Source organism: Culex pipiens, chromosome 1 (assembly GCF_016801865.2).
Source record: "Culex pipiens pallens isolate TS chromosome 1, TS_CPP_V2, whole genome shotgun sequence".
Lineage (NCBI taxonomy): Eukaryota > Metazoa > Arthropoda > Insecta > Diptera > Culicidae > Culex > Culex pipiens.
In genome coordinates, this window is record NC_068937.1 from 80,518,251 (window position 1) to 80,545,294 (window position 27,044).

The following is a 27,044-nucleotide window of genomic DNA, read 5'->3' on the forward strand; positions in this document are numbered from 1 at the left end:
ATCAATGCTATTGATTGCACCACCACAAATCTTTATGGACAAAGCGATAATGCTGTTCCCAAGTTTTTTTTTTACAATTTAGGATTAAAAATTGTATTGCGGTATCATTTTTTTATAAAACAAAATAAAAACATGTTCATCGTTTACTAAAAGTTAACATGATGTCTCTCTAAGTGGTCCGGATTTCATAATTCATTCATGCTTTACATTGTTTAGAATTTTTAGATTGTACCCCATTGATTTGATTAAGGCTAATAAAAAAAGACGATCTTTTTACACGGCGTTCACCACAAAACAAACGTTTAGTATGTGAGTAAGCGTCGTGGAAAAATTAAAAATGACGATGGTAAGACAACAATCAATTCTCAACCATCGGAATTTTTAGTATAGTTTGGACTATAGATGATGATTCCATGATAGATCGATGGTGGGCTTATTCTATATAACTTACTCAGCAATGCCTCCTTCAATGTTTAAATCATTGCCAGAATCCAGAACAACTCCATTATCTGTGTAACGAGGTTTACTCATTGAAATCATAAAATAATAACTACTCAAATGTATAGAGACTGTTACGATTAACAAAACCTGAAAATAAAATAAAGGTCTCTCTAAGTGGTCCGGATGCCATAAGAATTATAAAACAGCTTCAGGCTGCAGTTATTTTACCACTGCATTACATTGTTTAGTTTGTACCCCGTTGATTTAATGAAGGCTAATAAAAATTACAATTTTGGCCAAATCGGTTAATGTTAAGGGGTCGCTTTTTACCATTGAAACATTACGGAAAAAACACGGAAAATCGCGAAAATGTATGCAGAAAAACATCGTTTCAGTATTTTTCTGCCAGGTGGCACAGGTAAGGTGGTTGATGCCTCCCAGTCAAATCAATCCGAATTCTAAAACGGAATCTAATTAGAATCGTATACAAATTCCGTTTCAAATGCAACAACCGGTTCCGTGTTCGAACACGGAACCGGTTGTTGCGTTTGAAAAGGAATTTGTATACGATTCTAATTAAATTCCGTTTCAGAATTCGGATTGATTTGACTGGGCTTCCTCACATTAATATACTTTTTTTTTGGTTAAATAAAAATGTCTACACTACAAATGTTCTCTAAATGAAACTTCATATACTCATAACTCGATAGGGTTGCCAGATCTCTAATTTTTTGGACTCGTTTGATTACGCGTCCAACGATAGGTCGCATGATTGATCCGGACATCGTTTCCATCGAAATATCTGAGATCCGCCACCAAAAGAGTGTATAAAAAACACTTAAGTGCTCATAACTTTTGATAGGTTATCAGATAGGTCGCATGATTGATCCGGACATCATTTTCATCGAAATATCTGAGATCCGGCCTCCAAAAAGTGTATAAATAACACTTAAGTGCTAATAACTTTTGATAGGGTTGTCAGAGCATGAGTCATGAGCAGTGCGTGGCCGAATGGTTACGCTGTCCGCTTTGTAAGCGGATGATTCTGGGTTCGATTCCCATCTGCTCCAACCTTCCATCGGATGAGGAAGTAAAACGTCGGTCTCGGTCTTAGTTGTTGTTAGGCCGTTAAGTCATTCCAGATGTAGGAGCTTTCTCTATGCCATAAGTACAAACAACACACCAAACCAAGTCTACTCCGGTGGAATCGCTGGCGGCGGTTGGACTCGCAATCCAAAGGTCGTCAGTTCAAACACTGGAGTGGAAGGTTCTTTGGAGTAGAAAGAGGTTTGGGTGCCCTCCCCATTCAAGCCTTCGGACTCCTAGGTTCAAGCAGAGACTTCCAATAGAGACCACAAAAGACCTGGGGGTCGTTAATGTGGATGGTTTGATTTTTGAGGGTTGTCAGATTTTCGATGTTTTAAGCTCATTGGAAAGGTCTTCTAAATGCCTTTCTAAAAATGTATAACATGACGGGTTATCTTACAAAAAACACCCTTTTTACAATCTTCCGGACTTTTGTTGAAATTGTTATTTTAGCATAACTTTTAAAGTACATTACAAAACTTCATTATATTAACTAGGGTCTTGTGGGCCCCAAGACGGAAAAAGTGGTCAAAATTTGCTACATTAATAGTTTTTTTCTTGTTTTGTAAATGAAAACTTTTACTGCTACAGTTTTTAACAATCACATCGCTAGTCTGCCTGTGTGGATCAATCAGACCGCGCACTGGACTCACAATCCAGAGGTCGCCGGTTCGAATCCCGAGGCAGACGCAAAAATTCTAAGTGTTAATATAGGTATTCGGTGCCCTCTCCCCGTGCACACTTAAGAGACCCGGGAGGCGGAGTCTTGTCGCAAAAAGAACGATACACGCCTGTGGATCCGTTGACGAAACCGCAAGGTTTAAGAGGGCCACATTATAAGGTGTTACGTCGATTCCGTTTTTTCCGCTAACTGATTTAAAAGTTTTAACTTTTAATTCGACAGTATAATTTCTTTCATTTTGTCGTTCTCGTGTAACAATGCCACATTTCTGAGGGGCTAATATTTTGGGCAAAAATTGATCAAGAATTGGTGAGTAATATTAGTTTATATAAGTATATTGAAATTATACCTCACTTTTTTTCTTACAGAAAGAAAAGTTTCAACTAAACCGTCAGTGCAGCGGGCGAACAATCGGTCTAAAATTGATCGATTCCTGCACTGAATTGAAAGGGAATTGAAGCCACATTTCAGCCAAGTACACGAACCAGTTAGCTGAAGTGGATTACCGTCCGATTCCGGCACCTGCGTGTCCCAAGTTTGGCATTTGCTACACAACCGATGGTGAGTTTATAACCTCATCAACGCGAAGTTGATACGGTTTGGGTCGAGCTCCAGTTGTGTGCGTGTGTGAGCGGTGTTAACCCAGAATTTCTGATGGTTTTTGGCATGCGATGCGTTTGTCCTGCCGCCTTCGCTCTCGAGTTTGGTTTTGTACCAGGCGCAGCTACTTTCTTGGGGCTGGGTTGGACAAGTTGTCAATAGATGTATGTGTTCGGGATTTGCGGTGTGCCGAGCTTTTCCGTCTGGCCTAGTGCCTTTTACGTGATCATTCCCTTTTCGTGCGCTTTAGAAGATCCTTCCGATACAACTCTGCGAGCTGCTGGTGATGGTCGACCGGATCCGGAGTGAACGGCTCTTTTCTGGGGTGCTCGTCGTGTAGAATTTACGGCTTACGTGTTGCACACGTGTCGGAGATGCGATCCGCACTCGTTGGGTGTTTGCAGGCATCTGTAAACTACATTTGGTAGGAAGTACGATTTGGATTAGATCGTTTAGTAAGTTCTGGTTTTACCTACCTGATGAAAAAAATGCCCAATATGATAAGTTTTATTACACTGACCTACAAAAATAATGACTGTGCAGACTCAATTCGAGGGAAGGAATGAAGTTGGGTTCCCCGGAAACACGTGCACTGTCAACTTTCTAAGAGTCTAAGAGTCCAAAAGTTTTTTTTCATAAAATTATTTTTATTACCGTCATCAGGGGTGACATTGGGTCTGGGGGGTTAGATTGGGTCATACAAAAATGCTGAAATTTGTATGACCCAATCTCACCCCCCCAGACCCAATGTCATCCCTGATGACGGTACGTCCTTTTCGGTACTGGGCAGCCATCTGTCACGACGGCCATGTTTATGAAACCTAAATGTTCGACGCGAACATGAAGACAACAAAGAAGGTGAAGAACGCATTTGCTGTCAAAATTTGAAAATAAACAAACCGCGTGGTAAAAAAGGCATAATTGAAATGATTTCAATGATAAAATAACGACACGGGACGGATTTCCAAACACAAGTTCCCGAAGGACCCTATCCGCCCAGAGACAAGTTCAAAGTTCAGATTTGTTCGGACCACTTCGCGATGAACTTCTTGTGAGTCCACAAAAGGTCGGATTCTACACAAGCACGCGATTCCCTCGATTCCCTGTGTGAGTCGACAGCGGGAGTGGGCCATTCCTCGGAGAAGGTTATCGAAGGATGCTCGGATAGACCAGCTCCGCCACAATCACCGGAATCACAGATGTTTCTGCACTTGGTCGGTTACTCCCTGCCGGAGATTGCAGCGAGTTGTTCGGAAGGATAAACAGCGGGACTTTGCCAGTCCCCGGCCCAGTACTACCCGGCAAATCTTCCCGGTCAATCGGAAGCAACAGTTCTCACCTTTTTCTCGTAACAGATTTGCACACACAAAAAGTAATGTTCTTGATGATTTGGTGTAAACAAACAGACAACACCAATACTGCTACACTCACAGAGCCCACGCAGTAGTATTAGTGAAGAGCCCACGATAAACAACGTGGGCTCTTCACTAATACTATTATGTGGGCTCTTCGAGGTTTTGGTGACTGTCAAACGTTTTAGCCATTTACAGTGGTGCCAGAGGGTTGGTACTGGGCCATGGTTAGGTACGAGTCGGCTTTTGTAATTGAGTTCAAAAGTTGTAAAGTCGTAAAGTCTCTAAGTTGTAAGAGTCTAAAAAACGTACACTCTAAAAGTCATAAAGTATGTTGCCGGCTAGACTGGCTGCGTAAATTTGACAGCCCTGCTCGCCTGCCGCAACCAGCATGCTGCGATCGAGCGCAACCCTGCGAAACGTTTTTCGCGCGCAACGACGCAATGTTGCCGCACACCGAACGAACGAAGGACGACGAACGAAACACGAACGACGAGCGACGGCGACGACGAGAGAAAAAGGTGCAGGTGGTTATGTTCTACATGACCAATATGACAAAGAACTTTGTACAAAACTCTAAAAAGTAATTCCATTTTTATTAATATTTTTAAATTCTTTGCCAATTTATTTAATCATAAATAATTAATTCTAATTTAATGTTTTCAATAATTGTCACCTCTGTGGAAATAAATTACCAAAAAACGAAAATATTGCCAAAACAAGTATGGTTCGGAAAACTCCGGATGTGACAAATCCTGTCAAAATGGCCATTTTCATTACCAGTATCAAAAACCATGAATTTTGATACCCAAATTGCCCCAATTTGTATGGTTCCGTAAATGTCCTCCCGGTAGAACCTTTCCCAGGGCACTGGCCGATCCGGGCGTGGCCGATCCTGCCAAAATGTCCATTTTCATTACCAGTATCAAAAACCATGAATTTTGATACCCATATTGCTCCAATTTGTATGGTTCCGTATATGTCCTCCCGGGAGAACCTTCCCTCAGTGCAATGGCCACTCCGGGTGTGACCAATCCTGTCAAAATGGCCATTTTCTTTACCATTATCAAAAACCATGAATTTTGATACCCATATTGCCCCAATTTGTATGATTCCATAAATGTCCTCCCGGGAGAACCTTTCCCAGGGCACTGGCCACTCCGGGTGTGGCCAATCCTGCCAAAATGGCCATTTTCATTACCAGTATCAAAAACCATGATTTTGGATACCCATATTGCCCCAATTTGTATTGTTCCGTAAATGTCCTCCCGGTAGAACCTTCCCTCAGGGTCATGGCCACTCCGGGTGTGGCCAATATCCTAAAAGTTTGGTCCCAACCCCATTGCCCCAAATCATTCTGGGTTTCGGGTGACCGTCCTAACAATCTTCATTAGAACAGAATTCCTTCCAAGTTGGTGCACAACCTGTGTTTTTCAGTGTGTGTGTGTGTGTGTGTGTGTGTGTGTGTGTGTGTGTGTGTGTGTGTGTGTGTGTGTGTGTGTGTGTGTGTGTGTGTGTGTGTGTGTGTGTGTGTGTGTTATTTTTTTTTTAAAAAAAAAGGTCGGAATCTGCTACCAGACACCTGAAAATTCATTTCTCAGGTAGTGTGGGGTTGGGAAAACAAAAAAGATTTCCCGACCCACTAAACCAGTCCTTGAACGCCGTGCCCTTTTCCCCCGGGACCACCTTTCGGTATAACTTCGGGGAGAGGCGTTGCATTTTCTGCACTAGTCTACTTACAGGATCCATGCCGGGTACTAGAACCATTTCCTGTTCCACATACATATGAGTCCATGCGAGGGTTTAACCGCGCCCAAGAATCGCGTTGCTTTTGATCGGCTAGTCATATGCAGCCCTCTTCTTGGACCATCGAGACGTGTACCGATTTGGTAGAGCCAACCGTCATAACGTGCTCTCCTTCACAGCCACACTCGTGGGTTCTCGACTCCTCTGACCATCGAGACGTGTACCGATTTGGTAAAGCCGACCATCATAACGTGCTCTCCTTCACAGCCACACTCGTGGGGTTTCGACTAGGCTCCTAGTCGTTCCTCCTCTGATCGTCTCTCCATTTCCGCTGGAGAGCCGAAGTGATCTGCGTCACCGCTCCGACGACCGCATTCCACTTGGCGATGTCGCTGCACATTCTTCGCACCACATTATCCGGGCTGGTGTCTGCTCCGATAATGGCCAGCATTTCGCTTCGCGCTGCCTCGAAGCGAGGGCAGCCGAACACCACGTGCTCCGGTGTTTCCTCGCAATCGACGCAGTCCGGACAGAGAGGAGACTCTGCATGTCCGAACCTGTGCAGGTACTTCCTGAAGCAGCCATGGCCCGACAAGAACTGTGTGAGGTGGAAGGTGACCTCTCCGTGCCTTCTGTTCACCCACGCGGATACAGACGGGATCAGCCGATGCGTCCATCTGCCTTTCTCCGTAGTGTCCCACTCGCAGATGTTTATTGTTTATTCGTCAAGCTTATGTAGACTACTTACAATTTTCTTACATACTAGATATTATTTCTATTGTACAGATTTTTTCGTAGTTCCGGTTTAGACATGTTGAAATGTATGTACTGTGAATTTTCATTATAAAAGCGCATCATTTGATTTAATGGCGATTTTTTTTAAATAATTTGTCGTGTATGCAGTTATTCTAAAAAGTGGTGAATGTCTAAGAGTACGGCTTGGTTCATGAATACTATTGCGTATTACTGAAAATAATGCTGCTGACTGTATGCGTTGAGAAATAATGTCGTTGATGAAAGAGAGCATGGCAAATTTACGACGTTCTTGTAATGATTGTATGTTTATGAGCATGCAGCGTGCTTCATACGATGGGAAAGGAAATGCAGTCCAGTTAAGTTTACGTAGTGCGTACAGTAAGAATTGTTTTTGGACAGATTCAATACGTGCTTGGTGTACGGCATAGTATGGATTCCAGACGATACTACAGTATTCCAAGAGTGGCCTGACATACGTTATATAGAGTAATTTAATAGTATACGGGTCCTGGAAGTTGAATGCAAAGCGTTTTATAAAGCCTAATGTACTTTTTGCCTTGTTTATTATTGTGTTATAGTGTTCTACAAAAGTTAGTTGTGAGTCTAGGATGACACCTAGATCACGTACTACTTTGCATTTTTCTACTGGTTGGTTTCCTAATAATACTGTTATGTTTGGTGTTTCATGTTTTCTGCTGAAGGCAATGGAATTACATTTCTTTACATTCAATTGGAGTAGGCTTTTACTACACCATGTGTAGAAAAGATTAATTTCGTTTTGGAATACATGACTGTCATTGGCATTTCCTATTTCCATATACAATTTCATGTCGTCTGCATTGGGTCATTCCATCTCAACTGTGCACGAAAAAGTGCAAATTTGAAAATTACCCTCTCCGATCCTGCTCAAATTTGACAGGGCTGTTGAAATTACCGAAACATGCAAGAATCCCGAATTTCATCCAAATCGGACCACCCCCTCCATTTTTGTACCTCGCCAAAAAATCGACTTTTTGGCGATTTTTGTGTGAAACCCCTATTTTCAAACGGCGATAGCTCAGGAACCACAAATCTTAGAAGGTCGGTCATAGACTCAATTTTGAAGGAAATTGGACGTAGAATCCATTTCTGAGATCAAAATTTTGATTAATTTATTTTTTCTACCTGTATTGCGCAATTGAAAACTTTAAACGGCCGTATCTCAAAACACCCCATCTTATTTTTTTTATTTGACCTCACCATCGTGTTCCCCGGCCAATTTTACATAAGAATCACTTATCGACAGAAAGGAATATGTTTCGTTCCAGAGATATCGAATTTTAAAGTTTTTAGTTTTTGAGATTACCTACATTAGCTTCATTCGCCGCATCTGCTAGAAGCACTCAGGAGCGCTATTCAATAATTACTACCTGATGTTGTGGAAAATGATCAATAAATTTTTTATTTTTATAATTTCACGCAATTTTCAAATACCTTAATCATTTTTTTGTTCAAGGAATATTTATTGGGTTATTTTGAATGTACCGTTTTTTACGAGTTGCTAACCGTTTTAGAGTACCCCGAGGCCATGAATAGGGCCTTTGTCATGAGCGGTAGCAAAATAGTGCCATTCAGCAAAAACCCCAAAATCTGCTTTATGGTTCAAAAGATGGATCATATTAAATCGATTTTTACATTGTGAGCCAGCTCCATTTACTGAATGGATGATTTTGGTCAAGGTACATTTAGTAGCCGTATTGTGTTCCAAGAATCCGAAATGATAGAAGAAAAAAAAACATTATTGTTTGGACGGTGTCTAAATCATCGCTACTAAATTTTGGGAACTAGCTGAACTTTGTGATTTTCTTACATTTTTCAGTTTAATACTTTCCAGAAATCCTTTTCCTACTCCTTGTGATCGTTCTTCATGAGAATACAACGTATCAACAAATTTTATTCATTTTAATTCATATTTTTTACTCAATAATGTATCGTGCACTTATTGTTCAGATCAATTGCATTTTTCTGCTCGCTGCATCGGAATCCAATTCTGCCCTGTACTGTGTGTCGTTATTGCTCTATCCTGTAGGTTAGCATAGAAATTCATCTCATTTTTTTAAAGCGGATAATCATTTTCGATTTAAGGTGAAGCCTTTGATCTTTTTCGAAGAAAAATGATCATCACTCTAAAATGTTCTGTACTAAATCCAATTTAACGAATTTCTGCACCAAATGTAATCAGCATGTGCCGGTTGTTGCCTTCTCAAAGCCACTGAAAGAATTGTTGGTCTAAATCAAATGTGTTTCAAAATTTTTATTATTTTGTGGTACAATCATTGACATCCTAGTTGGCAATCATTGATCAATGACGATTTCCATAACTTTGCAATTATTGGGATAATCGTTACCAAAAGGAATCAGCTTGTGTAGGGCACTATTCTAAACAACTTGTAAAAGAAATGTTGTCAAAATATTAATAGCGACGCAATATATCCAGAACGAAAAATCATGGCAATGATGGAAGTCTTCCGGTTAACGCCTACAGTGTTATACAGTTTATTTTGCCCAATTTGCTAAAGATTATTTAATATGATATCTTATTCCAATAAATTACCAGGTAGCAGTTATTGAACAGCGCTCATGAGTGCTTCTAGCAGATGCGGCGAATGAAGCTAATGTAGGTAATCTCAAAAACTAAAAACTTTAAAATTCGATATCTCTGGAACGAAACATATTCCTTTCTGTCGATAAGTGATTCTTATGTAAAATTGGCCGGGGAACACGATGGTGAGGTCAAATAAAAAAAATAAGATGGGGTGTTTTGAGATACGGCCGTTTAAAGTTTTCAATTGCGCAATACAGGTAGTAAAAATAAATTAATCAAAATTTTGATCTCAGAAATGGATTCTACGTCCAATTTCCTTCAAAATTGAGTCTATGACCGACCTTCTAAGATTTGTGGTTCCTGAGCTATCGCCGTTTGAAAATAGGGGTTTCGCACAAAAATCGCCAAAAAGTCGATTTTTTGGGGAGGTACAAAAATGGAGGGGGTGGTCCGATTTGGATGAAATTCGGGATTCTTGCATGTTTCGATAGTAACAACAGCCCTGCCAAATTTGAGCAGGATCGGAGAGGGTAATTTTCAAATGCTGTTCCGCTTCAGCTGGAATGACCCATATACAAGTACGTTAATTTTTTTAAGAATGAAGGAAATGTCGTTTACATACAAGATAAAAAAGAAGAGGTCCTAGATGGGATCCTTGCGGAACCCCAGAGGTGACGTGAATTGATTCCGATAGTACATTTTGGAAGCGAACAATTTGTTCGCGCTTAGTCAAATATGACTTAAGCCATTCCAAAAGATTCGGTTGAATTCCAATTTTCTGCAGTTTGAAGATTAATAATGGTATGTCGATTCTGTCAAATGCCTTACTAAAGTCTGTGTAAATTGCTTCTACGAAATTGCGATTATGCATTGCATTCAGTGTAAAATTTACAAATTCTAAAAGGTTGGTGCTAGTAGAGCGGCCTTTAAAAAATCCGTTCTGTTTACATGTGATGCGGTTTTTTACTTGCTGAAAGATTTTTTCATTTATAATAGATTCGAAAAGTTTTGGAATGCAAGACAAAAGGGCAATTCCGCGATAATTACGTATGTCTGATTTTAGGCCTGACTTGAAAATAGGCACCAAAAAAGACTTTTTCCATGTTTGTGGGAATTTTCCAGTATTTATTGACATGTTGAAAAGATGATGCAGTGGAAATGTCAATTCTTCTGCAACCCAGTCAAATCAATCCGAATTCTGAAACGGAATCTAATTAGAATCGTACACAAATTCCGTTTCAAACGCAACAACCGGTTGTTGCGTTTGAAACGGAATTTGTATCCGATTCTAATTAGATTCCGTTTCAGAATTCGGATTGAGTTAACTGGAAGGTTCTTTAGGAATGCAGGTGGGTCATTCCAGGTCAACTGAGTACACTTTTGGACTCGACCTTCACCGATTTGGACCAAACTTGGAGGGAACGTTTATCTATCGATAGTTAACATAAATTCCAAGTTTGGTGCTGATTGGACCATCCCTCTATTTTTGGCACCGCCCTCTTTTTTGGCGATTTTCTAAAAAACTTTTTTTTCTTTTAATCATAACTTTGCAACTATTTGAGCGAAAGACTTTCTACTGGTTGCATTGTATAGAAAATTGTCCAAGGAATTCGATAAAAATAAAATTTTAACCCTTAAATGCCCACTAATTTTATATTTTAACGTTTTGAGTATAAAAATTCAGTTTTGACCAATTGCTTATATTTTTATTTGTTTTATTTTATCACCATCGTGTTTACCGGACAATTTTACATAATAAGCAATGTAAATCTCAAACTAAAATGAACTATTGGCGAGATACAGCGATTTTACTGAAAAAAGTTTGATTTTGCGCAGCACTCGGAAGTTCATGGTGTACTTTTCAACATAAAGGAATGAATCTCGCATAATTCGGACAGAGTGCAGTGCAAAATCAAACTTTTTTCAGTAAAATCGCTGTATCTCGCCAATAGTTCATTTTAGTTTGAAGTCTACATTGATTATTATGTAAAATTGTCCGGTAAATACGATGGTGATAAAATAAAACAAATAAAAATATAAGCAATTGGTCAAAACTGAATTTTTATACTTAAAACGTTAAAATATAATATTAGTTGGCATTTAAGGGTTAAAATTTTATTTTTATCGAATTCCTTGGACAATTTTCTATAAAATGCAACCAGTAGAAAGTCTTTTGCTCAAATAGTTGCAAAGTTATGATTAAAAGAAAAAAAAGTTTTTTAGAAAATCGCCAAAAAAGAGGGCGGTGCCAAAAATAGAGGGATGGTCCAATCAGCACCAAACTTGGGATTTCTGTTAACTATCGATAGATAAACGTTCCCTCCAAGTTTGGTCCAAATCGGTGAAGGTCGAGTCCAAAAGTGTACTCAGTTGACCTGGAATGACCCAGGTGCTATTCCGTCGGGTCCTGGTCCTTTTGATGAGTCTAAGTCCTTCAATGCCTGGCGTACTTCCGTTTCTGACAAAGAATTGACTGAGACTTCATTTGGAAATTCCGGTGTATATGAAAAGTAGTCGCGGTCGCGGTCTTCTTCGGAAAATGAGGTGAATACTTCTTTGAAAAAAATTGAAAAATGATTGCAAATTTCTTTTGAGTTACTGCCTACACAGCAAATAAAGTAGTAATCCAGCTGCGTGTAAAAGGCCTGGGTGTAATATAAATTTTGCAATATTTTATGAAATTCTGTGTACACGGAAAGGGGATCGATCGCCAAACCAGCGACCGAATTTTGCTGGGTTGGTTTTGCTGATATCAGCGAAATTTTTCTCTAAACCAGCGAATTTTTTCGCTGAAAAAGGTGGCTGCGCGAAATCAAATTCAGCAACTTGGTTTCGCTGGTTTGTTATTTCCGAAACGGTTTCTTTTCCAGCGAAAGTTTCCGCTGGTTTGATACACATCCTTCCGACAGCCGTCATAAATGTTTGTTATTGTTCACGTTCGGAAGCGATTTGTGGCAATCGAATTGCTTTAGGGGTTTTTTCAAAACAAAAAAGCATGAAAAAGTTCTGCATCAAGTGTTCAGCATTAAAATACATACTCAACAGGTGATGGTTCTTTTCAATGAAAAGAAGCACGTTTCCATAAAGTTCTCGCAGCAGAAAAATACGGTGCAGTGAAGCTGGAGATGTATTTGTACTGCTGCATAGACGAGTGCACAAATTGTCGCAGGTGGCAGCAAGAATCGTAGGCGAGGAACTTGACCATGGCCGCGGAACAGTTTGTGCTGTGGCAAGTAAGTACAACGAGGAACTTGCCCATGGCCGCGGAACAGTTTGTGCTGTGGCAAGTAAGTACAACCTGGCTGGACTTTCTTTTAATTCTGCTTCCGTTACTGCGAAATCTTTACACGATTCCCAATTAATCTCTGGTTCTCAAATCCTCTGGTTTATTTTGGCATAGGCTTCTGCCGCCAAAACAAAAAAACAAACGTCGGTGATAAAAAAAACGCTGATCCAGTGCAAAAAAAACACTGGTCCAGTGGAAACATTCGCTGAACCAGCGGATTTTTCGCCGAAACCAGTAGAATAATCTCCTGGTTGATTTTGGTACGAGCTGCTGCCGCCGGAAAAAAACCCGGACGTCAGCGATAGAAAACGCTGATCCAGCGTAAAAGAACACCAGTTCAGTGAAAAAATCCGCTGGACCAGCGAATTGTTTCCCAAAACCAGTACAATAATCTCCTGGTTGATTTTGATGCCCTGCCGCTTTTTCCAAACCAGCGAGAAAATTTTCTGATTCTAGCAAAACTGATCCCCCAAACAGCGACATTTTTCACCAAACCAGTGTTTTTTTTTCACTGGTTTGGTAGAATTTCATCGGTTTCCAAACCAGCGAAAAAAATTAGCGATTCTAGGTAATTTTTGTGCAGGCTGAGAAATTAGCGACATTTTTCGCTAGTTTTAGCGAACTTTATCGCGATTTGGCGATGGATCCCCTTTCCGTGTAAAAAAAGATTTTTTCGAAAATGTCACTATTTGAGTTTGGCATTTTTTTCAAAATATCGACCCCGGCAAAAAAAGATATGCGTCGCGCCTCGCGACGCCCTAGGCGCCATTTGATTTTGCTGGGGTCAATTTTTCGAAAAAAAATGCCAAAGAAGAGAATGGGCAAATTTGTATGGGAGCTGGTCCAAGGATGTACACGAACGGGAGAAACTTTATTCGAAAGATCTCGCCGAGACATAAAAAAAATGTCTTCTGGACGAACTTTCTAAACCCCGGGGTTCAAAAGTTACAAGTGGTTGAAGTTTGAGTATTTGGGTCTAGCTCATTTCCCCGAATAACTTTTCCCCGAATGCCATTTCCCCGAAAATCATTTCCCCTAATTGGTCACATCCCCGAATACCACTTCCCCTAATCAGCCCCGAATGCCATTTCCCCGGATATCATTTCCCCTAATCGGCTATATCCCAGAATGCCATTTCCCCTAATCGGCCATTTCCCCGAATGCCATTTCCCCGAAGTGACACTTACGCCAATTGCCGTTTATTTAAATTTAAAATTACCCGGATTTGCATATCCCCTAATCATCATTTTCGCTAAAGCCTTTTTCCATGACTAACAGTTATTTTCTTTCTCAATTTTACCGAACAAACAGATTTTTCGGGTATGCTGTTGATTAAATGTTTTAAATTGGGTAGTAAAGCCCTTTGTAAATTTTTATGAACAACGGTAAGAAACACGATTAAAAACCATTTCTGATAACTTTTTTTTTCATTTTTATGCAAAAAAAAAGTTATTGACAAGACAACATTTTTTCGATGGATCAACTATGGCCCCCTGGATCGAGCTGTCAAGTAGGAGCTTTTCTGCCAAGAAGGGCCGTGAAGTGAATTTTTAGAAATTGAAATAAAAATCCATTTTAAATCCGACCGCAAAGGGTCATTGTACTTAGAAAAGCTTATTTTTCTTGTGAACAATAATATCACAAATTTAAGCTTAATTTTAGGACCCAATTACTATTTTTTTTGTTGTTCAATTAATATTTGTGTTCAACCGCATGATTAGATGTTGTTTTTGAGAAATTTGCAAGGAATTTTTTTTTCGAATTTTGTTCAAAAATGCAAAAATCGAACAAATAGGTACATAAGGCTGGTACAAATTTTTGTTGATTATACTTGTTCGGCACGACGCCGAATGTTTTGCCCGGATTTGCGCAACTGCCTCCCAGTGTGCGTGAGTCCAGCCCTGCGTCGCTGTCAGCGACGGCGCTGCCAACGTGACAGCCCAAAACGACGCAACGACGAAAACGGCGCGAGCCGAAGCGCGCGCAAACGAACGAGCGGAGAGGGAGAGAGAGCGAAAAGTCACTCCGTTTCGAGACGCGAACGAGACACGTCGCGTAGTGTACATAAAAATCGGAAATTTGAAAGTTTTGTGAAGTAAAAGGTGTAAAAGGCAAGCCCCAGTGTTTTTATCACTCAAGAACCCCGAATGCAGTCCACCCGCAGAATCCAGTTGGGGGATTTGGCTCCAACATTTGGTCCTTCAACCCGGATAGACCTTGGCCTATCGATCAGACCGCTGGAGGTCGAATCGCCGCGAGTGTCTCGAGGAGGAAGAATGCTCGGTAAGGAAGAAGTCCGCGAGCAGTGATCCGGAAGACGTCGATTCCCGGAGGGCGTTCCACGCGGCCCGAAACAGCGTTGGAAAGAACCGTGAGTCTGTGTGACGGTCCGGAACGCGCGTGTGGTCAAACCAGCGGCGCGTAGTGCACCAGAAGCGGTCCCATTGGCCGCCGGAACACAGCAGTGAGCCGGAAGTGGTCGTTGGCCACCGGCAGAAGACGTAGTGAACGTTGCGAGGAAAGTGGTCCCATTGGCCACTCGAGCAAAACAGTGAAGTGTGTGTGTGTGTGTGTGTGCGGGTGTGTTGGCGGAAGAAGGACGTTCGCGCTATCTTGCCACACAAGAAAAAACAGAAGTGTGCGCCGCCATTTTGTCGCACGAAGAAAATGTGTTCGTCGGCTAGTGGGCTTGGCGAAGATGGCGGCATCTAGTTGAAAAACAAAAGTGTGTGTTCGTCAATGAGAGATGGGCGTAAGCCCCATCTTGCCGCACGAACAAGTGAGACTCAGTGGATGTGGTCGCGTTGGCCACCCCGAGCAAAACCGTGCGTGGAAGGTGGTCCCATTGGCTACCCGAGCATTACAGTGCGAAGACGAAAACTGAAAGCCTCGGCGGATGCGGTCCCATCGGCCGTCCCGAGCAGAAGTGTGCGTGGATGGTGGTCCCATTGGCCACCCGAGCAGAGTGCAGTGAAGTAGCGATGAAGTGCGGTGCTCTGTGAGCAGAGTGGCGTGCAGAAAAGCCCTGACGGAGGTCCCATTGGCCACGTCAGGCAGAAGTTCCGACGGGTGGACCGGATGTCCACGCGGTGAAAAGGAGCTGGAAGAGTGGTCCCATTGGCCACAAGGTGAAGTGTTGTGCGTTGCTCTGTGAGCAGGGTGACGTGCGAAAAGCCCCGACGGACGGTCCCATTGGCCACGTCGGGCAGGAAGTTCCGACGGGTGGATCCGATATCCACGCCGTGAGAAGGAACGAAGAGTGGTCCCATTGGCCACGAAGAAGCCCTGCGTCTGTGTGGTGAGCCAACAGAGCAGCGTGCTGAAGAAACCGGCGGTAGCGGTCCCATCGGCCACACCGTACCCGAAGAAAAGTGAGCGCGAGGCGCAGAAAACCCGAACAGAAAGTGACAACAGTGAACTGCTGCAAGACCCAGCGGAAAAGTGAAACGCAGTGCTGTGACGAAGACTGCAAGACGAAGAAGAAGAGTGCTGGTGAGACAGCAACTCGGAAGAAAAGTGATCCAGCGTGCCCAGCTGGAAAGAAGCAGAAGAAGATCCAGTGCAACAGAACGCTACCGCTGTCGTGTCGTCCAGAGCAAGGCAACAGCGGAGCAACAGATTCCTGCGCGAATCCAAAAACACCAGATCCCGACAAGATGGAGCTGAAATCAGCGCGTTCCTTGGCCATCAAGCGAAACTTCGTCAAGGGTAAGATTTCGCGGGTCGTGGGCAGGCTGACAGCGTTCGAGGAGAACCACCAGCTGCCTTCGTTTGCCCAGATCCAAGTCTTCGTGTGGAACGTCGAGAAGTACTACGGCGAGTTCAACAAGGTTTGCGACGAGTTTAAGGTAAGCGACGCTGACGCTGGTGAACGTTTCAACCACGACATCGAATGGGCCAGAGTGGTGAGTCTGGTTCAGGAAGCCAACCTGCGGATTGTGGCCCTGAACAACGCACTGCTGTCTCAGCCCGTGCATGCCGCTGTTCCCGAGCAACAGCAACAACCGGTCTCGAAGGAAGAGGCCAGCCGAACTACGCTTCCCACGAATGAGGCTCGTGGCGAAGGTGATGGTTCCGGAGCCGGCGATGTTCCGGGTGTTGTGAACGCCAAGAGATGCCAAGCTGACGATCGAGGCCCAGGTGCACCTGATACCAAGGTAGGTGCCCATTCAGAACCTAGTTCGAATCCGCCCATTGCGGACAGCGAGCGTGGCGAGCCGATGTGCACGCTGTGCAACGGTTGCCGCTCGGACACCGACTGCTTCCCGGTCCGTGGAGATCCGGTCGAGCAGTGTCAAACCCTTGAAAGGTCGATCCCCGATCTGAGCAGCCGGAAGAAGTTGCCCAGAGAGTCTCACGAGACTGAGACACACCTTGCAGCGCACGAGATGCTGCCACCCGAGGAACCTGCAGTGGTTCCGCACGAGTCCTCGTCAAATGACCGAGGTAGTGCCGAGACAAAACCCGGCCTGTGCAGCCCCCAGTGGTTGCCAGGAGATTCTCGCGAGCCCGAGAATCGACAAGAAGAGTCGTCCGAGGAACCGGCAGTGGTTCCGCATGAGTCCTCGGCAGCAGAACGAGGTAGTGCCGTGTCGGACGACCCAGCAGCTGTCCCCATGTCGGAGCCAGCTGAGCACGTCGACGTTGTGCCAGACGTCGACACGTGCCAAGCAGTGAAGGGGAGTTCACTGTTTCCAGCCGTACCTGACGAAGAAAACAACGAGGGAGGTGCACAATGCGGATGCACCGAGCCAGCAAGTTTGAGCGTCCAAGTGGATTGGACCACGAACCAGAACGCAATGAAGGCCAACAAGAACACCGACATCAACGAATACCAGCGAACGTGTACGAGCCACGAGAGCGCTACGTACCGGTGCAGCCAACGGACCGAGCTGTACTACAGGTGCTGTCACGACAGCATCGCACGGTCAGGAGCCGACTGTGCAGACGAACTCGAAAGGGCTGTGGAGAAATTGCACGATCCTGCAATCTTCAGCAGCACCACGAAGAGACCCCGATTGGTCTGGGACCCAGGCGTGGAGTTGAACGCAGCGCATCGCTCCACACAACCGTAGACGACCACCACCATGCCAGCAAGTGCAAAGGAGTTGCTTGCTCGTCTGGACGCTATGAACCTGGAACTGCCAGCGATCGACGGAGTCTCCGAGTAAGAACAACCGACACCGATCCAGCGTGTTGGTGAACCTGATGCCGTGACGCCTCAACCCGGGGGGAGAATGTTCGGCACGACGCCGAATGTTTTGCCCGGATTTGCGCAACTGCCTCCCAGTGTGCGTGAGTCCAGCCCTGCGTCGCTGTCAGCGACGGCGCTGCCAACGTGACAGCCCAAAACGACGCAACGACGAAAACGGCGCGAGCCGAAGCGCGCGCAAACGAACGAGCGGAGAGGGAGAGAGAGCGAAAAGTCACTCCGTTTCGAGACGCGAACGAGACACGTCGTGCAGTGTAAATAAAAATCGGAAATTTGAAAGTTTTGTGAAGTAAAAGGTGTAAAAAGCAAGCCCCAGTGTTTTTATCACTCAAGAACCCCGAATACAGTCCACCCGCAGAATCCAGTTGGGGGATTTGGCCCCAACAATACTTTTCGCCAAATCCCAAACCAGCAATGTGAATAAAATGATCAGTGTGAACGGGGTTCTACTGATACGGGGTACTACGAAAATCGCACGGTATGTTTTTGAATCATAAAAAATAACAAAACTTCTATTGAATTATTATTATCATGTCTATAAGAAAAAGGTATTTGTTTTGAGAAAACAACAATCTGTAACAATATTCATTGTATTTGAATGAATAGTACCAAACCTTCCAACACCCCTTCCCCCCTAAAATGCTACGTCTGTTCTGAGTGAAGCCAAAAAGAAAGTTGATCATTCAAGGCCAATACGAACCTTTCAAGAAATATTTTGCCATCATTTTTTTCTTATAGAGTCGACACTCTGGCTGTCGATCTTCTCGATATCAATAATTCTCCATCTATCGATGAATTCTTCAGTCCCTGTTTGCTTTAAAAATCTCTTCCGGTTGTCAATAATTTCAGTTTTCATGGCTTGTACAGACATTTTGCTTGGCGAAACTAAGCTTCAAAGGGTGTTTGAAATTTGTGTGTTTTTGTTTGATGGACGTTGCCATGATTCTCTCTAATAGCTGGGTATCAAGAAAAAAATATTTTCAATCGAGTCTTCATTTTGCATCGTTCTGTAATCTGATGATTCTCTTCCTCGACGGTCCCTTGGATATTGACAAGCAGAGAGTCGATTGTAAAATGCTATTTCCCCGAACGCGGTCAAGCCGAAATGCCCGGTGCCCAGGAGCGCGCGCGTTCGGGGAAATGGCGTTCAGGGAAATGACTATTCAGGGATATGACTAATCGGGTAAGTGGCATTCGGGATTGTGGCCCATTCGGGAAAATGGCATTCGGGGATGTGGACGATTAGGGGAAATGGGAAATTCGGGTAAATGGAATTCGGGGAAATGACTATTAGGGGAAGTGTCTTTTCGGGGAAGTGGCATTCGGGGAAATGTCCCTTCGGTAATATGGGTTTCGGGGAAATGTCATAGATTCTGAGTATTTTGGGTTAAAATGTACAAAAAATCGTATTTTTGCTATTTCTATAATCACTCATAAAATCCTTATTTTATTATGGATTTCGATCTTTTTGACTTCATTCGACGCGTGTAATATAAACGCGTAAACGTGTATAATATAAACGCGAAACATGTTTTCTCTTGTCTTTTTACGTTTGAACCGTTTGTGCAAGAGGCTTACCATAGAAACCAGACGAAACTTGAAGATTTTGAAAACGGATTTTACCCAGACTGCTTCAGTTAGTATAGAAGGCTACAGTGCATTGTTGTAACAACATATTGAGATGTTCTGGGTCATCCACGAACTCCTTGGAGTTTAGATCTGTGGGTCTGCCACCGTAAAAAACACAAGGTCAGTGATTTTTTACCACTGATAATAACCGCATAGCTTCAGTGAGTATGGTAGACTACTTGGTTAATGTTTTGAAATGTTCTGGGTCATCCTAGGACTCACTTAAGTTAAGATCTTTGGGTCTACCACCGTGGCAATCAAAATGTCTACCTGTTTTGACCACTGATCATACCCGCATAGCTTCAGTCAGTATGGTAGAATGCTTTTTTAATGTGTTGGGATGTCTTGCGTCATCCCAGGACTCACTAGAGTTAACAGCCACAGATCATAACTCCAGGGAGTCCTAGGATGACCCTGGACATTTCAATACATTAATAATGTAGTCGGAAGCTATGCGGTTATGATCAGTGGTAAAAAATCACTGACCTCTTGCTTGCTACGGCGGTAGACCCACCGGTCTTAACTCCAGGAGTTCTTGGATGACCCAGAACATCTCAATAAGCTGTTACAACAATGCACTGTAGCCTTTCATACTAACTGAAGCAGTCTGGGTAGGATCCGGTTTCAAATTCTTTCGAAAGTTTCGACTTGTTTCTATGGTAAGCCTCTTGCACAAGGGCAATTAAATTTCCGATCTTTTGATACTCAGACATCTACGTTTTCTATAAAACCCACGTTTTTAAATACCTGAGCAAAAAGTAAGTTTGATCCACGAGAACAAAAAATATGAAAGTCCATACATTTTTGGCAGGCTGCTCAAACGAAACCATAACAACGTTTTTACCTAGGTATTTAAAAACGTGGGTTTTATAGAAAACCTAGATGTTTGGATATCAAAAGATCGGAAATTTTGTGCCCTTTACGATGCCACATAGGTTGACTTGTAAATCGTGGACCGGTCCGGATGCCGGCGGATTTTCCGGCGACGGAATTCCGGGTTGGTACGAAATTCCAACGAAAAATCTATTCTATCGATACAAAGACCCCCAGAACGGTGTTATACCCACTCCAAAATGTTTATTTAGCAATTCTATGGTAATATGTTGAAATTTAGTTGAGTTAAAAGTTTGCAAAATTAAGTTCAGATAAGTTTTATATAGAATTTCCAGAGTTATACAAACTTTTAGACTAAGTAGTTAGTAAACTTTAAATTCAATCCAAATTATTTTTTTAATCGGTCAAGGATGCCTGTTTGGAGTGCGGAGACTGAATTGGGTACTAAAGCCCTATGTCAATTTTTATGTACAGCGGTAAAAAACACGATCAAAAACCATTTCTGATCACTTTTTTTCATTTTAATGCAAAAAAAAAAAAAATAATTACAGGACAACATTTTTTCGATGGATCAACTATGGTCCCCTTGGAACGAGCTGTTAACTAGGAACTTTTCTGTCAAAGAGGACCGCGAGGTTAATTTTTCAAAATTGATTTAAAAATCCATTTTAAACTCTTTGTGGTCGTACAAAGGGTCATTGTACTCAGAAAAATAAGCTTTATCGCTGTAAACAATAATATCAGCAATCTAAGCTTCATTTTAGGACCCAATTAATGGTGATTTGTTAACAAAAAACTTTATTTATGTAAATTTTTCGAAAGGTGTACAAACTTTTTTTGCACCTTTTTTGATTTTTGTAATAGTATTTGTTATATAACTTTTTATAGAAAACATCTTTTCATGAGCTTTTTGTAACAAAATATTCGGCATGAGTTTCTAAACAAAACGTAGTACTAGGTTTCTGTCAACATTAAATTGTTTACATGTTTCATCACAAAATGTGCAAGGGTTGTAAATACTTTTTTTAACATACTGTATAAAGACAAGAGAAGTCTTGTGTCTTGTGTCATCATGCTAAAACATATCAGAACATATTGTTTTTTGCTGATACGCGTCGAATAAAGTCAAGATGATCGAAATCCATAATAAAATAAGGATTTTGAGTGATTTTAGGAATAGCAAAAACACGATTTTTTGTACATGTTAACCCAAAATACTCAAACTTTAACGACTTGTAACTTTTGGACCCCGGGGTTTAGAAAGTTTGTCCAGAAGATTTTTTTCATGTCTCGGCGAGCACTTTCGAATGAAGTTTCTCCCGTTCGTGTACATCCTTGGGCCAAATCCGCCCATTCTCCTTTGAAGGTCTGTACCGAGCTCTAGGGTGCTCCAAATTTCAATGTTATATACAGTAGGTGTTCGGTAACTGGGCGTTGTTTAACTGGGCTGCTTTTTAACTGGGCGCTCGATAACTGGGCCGTAGCCCAGTTAAAAAGCAGACAAACGTCAAAAAACCAAAACAAACCGAAATCACCGAGGGGTTAATGGATGCAAAAATCATGATCAACAAATAAAAAAACTTTTTTCAAACTTTTATGTAATTTCAAGTCACAATTAAAGAAATATGAAAAGTAATCATTGTAAACAAATTTGATTAACTTTTATTTTTATATTTCATCAAATAAATATTATGCATCGGTAGTCCCCTCGTTATTTTTCGTTCAGCCCAGTTAGCGAACAGCATTCGATGACTGGGCTACGTTCTCAGCCCAGATACCGAACAACTACTGTATACCAAAAGATGCGCAAAATAAACGCTTCAGCGGCCAAAATGCTTCAAATAGCGGCATTTTTAAAAAAAAATCTTTATTTACGGGTTAAATCGCATTTAAAATTCAAATTCAACGCGCCAGCTCCTGTTACGTCCAATCAAGCTCATATTTTGGATTTGGGCTCAATACGCCCACCGGAACAAACCCTTGAATGCCCGCCAAAAAGTCATTTTTGTTAAATCCTACTGGCCAGTCTCGAGGCAATAAATATAGAAATCTAAATCAATTTTATTTCTGTATTTTTCAGTTATTTTTTTTTTTGTTATAAATTTGTTTCTTTCTTCTTTCTTTTTCTTTTTAGCAGATTCTGATTTTTTTTCTTTGAGTAATTTATATCATACAATGCTGTAATGACAACTCTTCAATCAAACCATCCACATTAACGACCCCAGGTCTTTGTGGTCTCTATTGCAAGTTTCTGCTCGAACCTAGGAGTCCAAAGGCTTGAATGGGGAGGGCACCCAAACCTCTTTCTACTCCAAGGAACCTTCCACCCCAGGGTTCGAACTGACGACCTTTAAATTGCGAGTCCAACCGCCGCCAGCGATGCCACCGGACTTCTACACCTGGAATGACAACGGCCTAACAACAACCGAGGCTCAGACCGACGTTTTACTTCCCCATCCGATAGAAGATTGGATAAGATGGGAATCAAACCCATGATCATCCACTTATAAAGTGGACAGCGTAACCATTTGGCTAAGCCTGCTGCAGCTGCTACAACACTTATATGCACAGCCTGAGTTACGATGTTATGCTTCATCAATTCTGTCATTTTTCTGTTACAAACTTCTGCTCCGGTTGCAAGATGATTCCATAACACTTTTTGATATTTTAACAGTAGGTTTTTGTTATTGGTATGGTATGTATGTGAAGTTGTATCCAGTTTGCATTGCACACTTTGCACCAAATTCTCCACTCTTGCAAATAATATCTATACACCAAATATTTGCACACTTAAAATCCTATCCCTTCTCCCCCCGCTCGCCTAGAGTGGTGCGTGTCTCGACTGAGCTTTTCTGCTTTCGAACACTTTAGAACAGTTTCAAACTAGGGTGTGTGTCTTGGATAGTTTTTTTTCTGCTGTAGTCAGAGGTGTGCACTTGGTTGGAGAGCTTTTTACAACTTTCACGATTGTTGCAAAATCTCTGAAATCCGCAATATTTATTTTAAAAAACTTACATAATGAAAGGCACCGAAGGATCCATAGAAGATGAAAGAAAAAAGTATGCATATAAATGAGAATATTATGCACATATTCCGGTAGAACTTTAAAGTAGCAACATTTTCTTCTATGACCTGTTTATTTCCTTTGGTTGCTTGTTTTCCTTTGCTAGACTGAAACAAAAAAAAAAGATGAATAAATAGGCATGTTTTAAACATGTTTAAGAGCGAGTTAGAGTTAGTGGAATTGAGTTGGGCTGTTTAGCAACGGGTTGGTAGGGATTGTTGATCCTACGACGATAGGGATTGTTGATCGTACAACAATTTTGTACAAATTTATTTGAATCGACATTTTATTAATATTTGGAAAAATCTTCACTTTGCTGAGATATATGGGCCTTCCATAATCAACGTAACTCTTTATTGAAGATGTGGATCGATATAAAAAGTGTAAGTCAGGGATCAAACGTAAGCACTCAGTAAAATAGTAAAATGGTTGAGATTGGTTTGAATGCCAAGATGGAATCATCAGATGAAGACATCATTCCAGATCGGCCATTTGGCGGCCATATTTGTTTTAGAAAGACATCAAAAGGTGGTTTTCTTTATGTTGTTTGTAGAGACATTTTACATATAGTGATTTTTTTTTCATTTAAATTTACTATTTGTGGACCCTGAATTCAAAAATATCATTGACAGTCATTGCCACAAGAGTGAAGAACACCTTATACGATCTTAATATGAGTTAATCTAGAGTAGTCATCAATGTAGTTTTAACCGATTAGTGCGCTGACCACGGGGACGCGCTGTCTCGTTTTGTCATGATCATTTTCTTTTTTTTTTTTCGTGTCGCTGTTTATGTGCGCGCGGTTATTATAATTAAATAATGGCATCATTAGTGCATGTCAATCCACTCAGCAGGGCAATTTGACTAAATCAAAAATCCAAGTATGCAGAAGTAATCTACCAAATTGAAACATTTTTTTTAAATTTATTTGTTTACTAAAATTTTATGTTTCTCAAAGGTCTATGGGTACTTCGGGATGTCCATGGTCATCCAAGGACTCCCTGAAGTTAAGATCTACGAGTCTACCGCCGTAACAAGCAAGAGGTCATCGGATTTTGACCCCGGATCATGTGCGTATAGCATCAGTGGATATGGTAGACTACTATATGACTGTAATGGGATGTTCATGGTCATCCAAGGACTCCCTGGAGTTAAGATCTACGAGTCTACCGCCGTAACAAGCAAGAGGTCGTCGGATTTTGACCCCGGATCATGTGCGTATAGCATCAGTGGATATGGTAGACTACTATATGAATGTAATGGGATGTCCATGGTCATCCAAGGACTCCCTGGAGTTAAGATCTACGAGTCTACCACCGTAACAAGCAAGAGGTCGTCGGATTTTGACCCCGGATCATGTGCGTATAGCATCAGTGGATATGGTAGACTACTATATGAATGTAATGGGATGTCCATGGTCATCCAAGGACTCCCTGAAGTTAAGATCTACGAGTCTACCACCGCAACAAGCAAGAGGTCGTCGGATTTTGACCCCGGATCATGTGCGTATAGCATCAGTGGATATGGTAGACTACTATATGAATGTAATGAGATGTACATGGTCATCCAAGGACTCCCTGGAGTTAAGACCTACGAGTCTACCGCCGTAACAAGCAAGAGGTCGTCGGATTTTGACCCCGGATCATGTGCGTATAGCATCAGTGGATATGGTAGACTACTATATGAATGTAATGGGATGTCCATGGTCATCCAAGGACTCCCTGGAGTTTAGATCTACGAGTCTACCGCCGTAAAAAGCAAGAGGTCATCGGATTTTGACCCCGGATCATGTGCGTATTGCATCAGTGCATATGGTAGACTACTATATGAATGTAATGGGATGTTCATGGTCATCAAAGGACTCCCTGAAGTTAAGATTCACGAGTCTACCACCGTAACAATGAAAAGGTCGTCGGATTTTGACCCCGGATCATGTGCGTATAGCATCAGTGGATATGGTAGACTACTATATAAATGTGTTGGGCTCCCTGGAGTTAAGATCTACGAGTCTACCGCCGTAACAAAAAAGAGGCGACCTCTTTGGCGTTTGGCTAAAGTGGTAAGCAAGGACTTTTGTTCATCGTTCAAACTTAAATATTTCGATAACTTTACATCGATTGTAGATCTTAACTCCAGGGAGTCCGTGGATGACCATGAACATCCCAACACATTCATATAGTAGTCTACCATATCCACTGATGCTATACGCACATGATCCGGGGTCAAAATCCGACAACCTCTTGCTTGTTACGGCGGTAGACTCGTAGATCTCAACTCCAGGGAGTCCTTGGAAGACCATGGGCATCCCTACACATTCATATAGTAGTCTACCATATGCACTGATGCTATACGCACATGATCCGGGGTCAAAATCCGATGACCTCTTGCTTGTTACGGCGGTAGACTCGTAGATCTTAACTCCAGGGAGTCCTTGGATGACCATGAACATCCCATTACAGTCATATAGTAGTCTACCATATCCACTGATGCTATACGCACATGATCCGGGGTCAAAATCCGACGACCTCTTGCTTGTTACGGCGGTAGACTCGTAGATCTTAACTCCAGGGAGTCCTTGGATGACCATGAACATCCCATTACATTCATATAGTAGTCTACCATATCCACTGATGCTATACGCACATGATCCGGGGTCAAAATCCGACAACCTCTTGCTTGTTACGGCGGTAGACTCGTAGATCTGAACTCCAGGGAGTCCTTGGATGACCATGTACATCCCATTACATTCATATAGTAGTCTACCATATGCACTGATGCTATTCGCACATGATCCGGGGTCAAAATCCGACGACCTCTTGCTTGTTACGGCGGTAGACTCGTAGATCTGAACTCCAGGGAGTCCTTGGATGACCATGAACATTCCATTAAAGTCATATAGTAGTCTACCATATCCACTGATGCTATACGCACATGATCCGGGGTCAAAATCCGATGACCTCTTGCTTGTTACGGCGGTAGACTCGTAGATCTTAACTCCAGGTAGTCCTTGGATGACCATGGACATCCCATTACATTCATATAGTAGTCTACCATATTCACTGATGCTATACGCACATGATCCGGGGTCAAAATCCGACGACCTCTTGCTTGTTACGGCGGTAGACTCGTAGATCTAAACTCCAGGGAGTCCTTGGATGACCATGAACATCCCATTACAGTCATATAGTAGTCTACCATATCCACTGATGCTATACGCACATGATGCGGGGTCAAAAGCCGACGACCTCTTGTTTGTTACGGCGGTAGACTCGTAGATCTTAACTCCAGGGAGTCCTTGGATGACCATGGACATCCCAACACATTCATATAGTAGTCTACCATATCCACTGATGCTATACGCACATGATCCGGGGTCAAAATCCGACGACCTCTTGCTTGTTACGGTGGTAGACTCGTAGATCTTAACTTCAGGGAGTCCTTGGATGACCATGGACATCCCATTACATTCATATAGTAGTCTACCATATCCACTGATGCTATACGCACATGATCCGGGGTCAAAAGCCGACGACCTCTTGCTTGTTACGGCGGTAGACTCGTAGATCTGAACTCCAGGGAGTCCTTGGATGACCATGAACATCCCATTACAGTCATTTAGTAGTCTACCATATCCACTGATGCTATACGCACATGATCCGGGGTCAAAAATCCGACGACCTCTTGCTTGTTACGGCGGTAGACGGATATATGGATCATCAGGAGCAGCAGTGATAGTGATTATAACCGCAGTAGTCAAAGGCACCAGCATCAT

General features: G+C 42.4%; 2 protein-coding genes across 2 annotated transcripts; one reads left to right on the plus strand and one right to left on the minus strand.

Moving 5' to 3' along the window:
* Positions 1-434: 434 nt before the first annotated feature.
* On the minus strand, positions 435-23,439 carry LOC120431736 (transmembrane protein 208). Its single transcript, XM_039596861.2, has 2 exons — positions 23,224-23,439; positions 435-588 (listed from the first exon to the last, which is right to left on the minus strand). Exons 1-2 carry the CDS (start codon positions 23,422-23,424, stop codon positions 448-450), a joined length of 342 nt encoding a protein of 113 aa, XP_039452795.1. The 5' UTR covers positions 23,425-23,439; the 3' UTR covers positions 435-447.
* LOC128092418 (uncharacterized) lies at positions 11,273-23,214 on the plus strand. Its single transcript, XM_052706180.1, has one exon. It carries the CDS (start codon positions 16,190-16,192, stop codon positions 17,606-17,608), a length of 1,419 nt encoding a protein of 472 aa, XP_052562140.1. The 5' UTR covers positions 11,273-16,189; the 3' UTR covers positions 17,609-23,214.
* Positions 23,440-27,044: the final 3,605 nt, after the last annotated feature.

What these genes read in the sequence shown, in the direction of transcription:
- LOC128092418 (XM_052706180.1), top strand. Translation starts at nt 16,190, where the DNA reads ATGGAGCTGAAATCAGCGCGTTCCTTGGCCATCAAGCGAAACTTCGTC.
- LOC120431736 (XM_039596861.2), bottom strand. Translation starts at nt 23,424, where the DNA reads ATGTTTAAAACATGCCTATTTATTCATCTTTTTTTTTTGTTTCAGTCT. An exon ending in CCTTCGGTGCCTTTCATTAT is followed by an intron (nt 589 to 23,223) that starts GTAAGTTTTTTA and finishes TTTTATTTTCAG; the next exon opens with GTTTTGTTAATCGTAACAGT.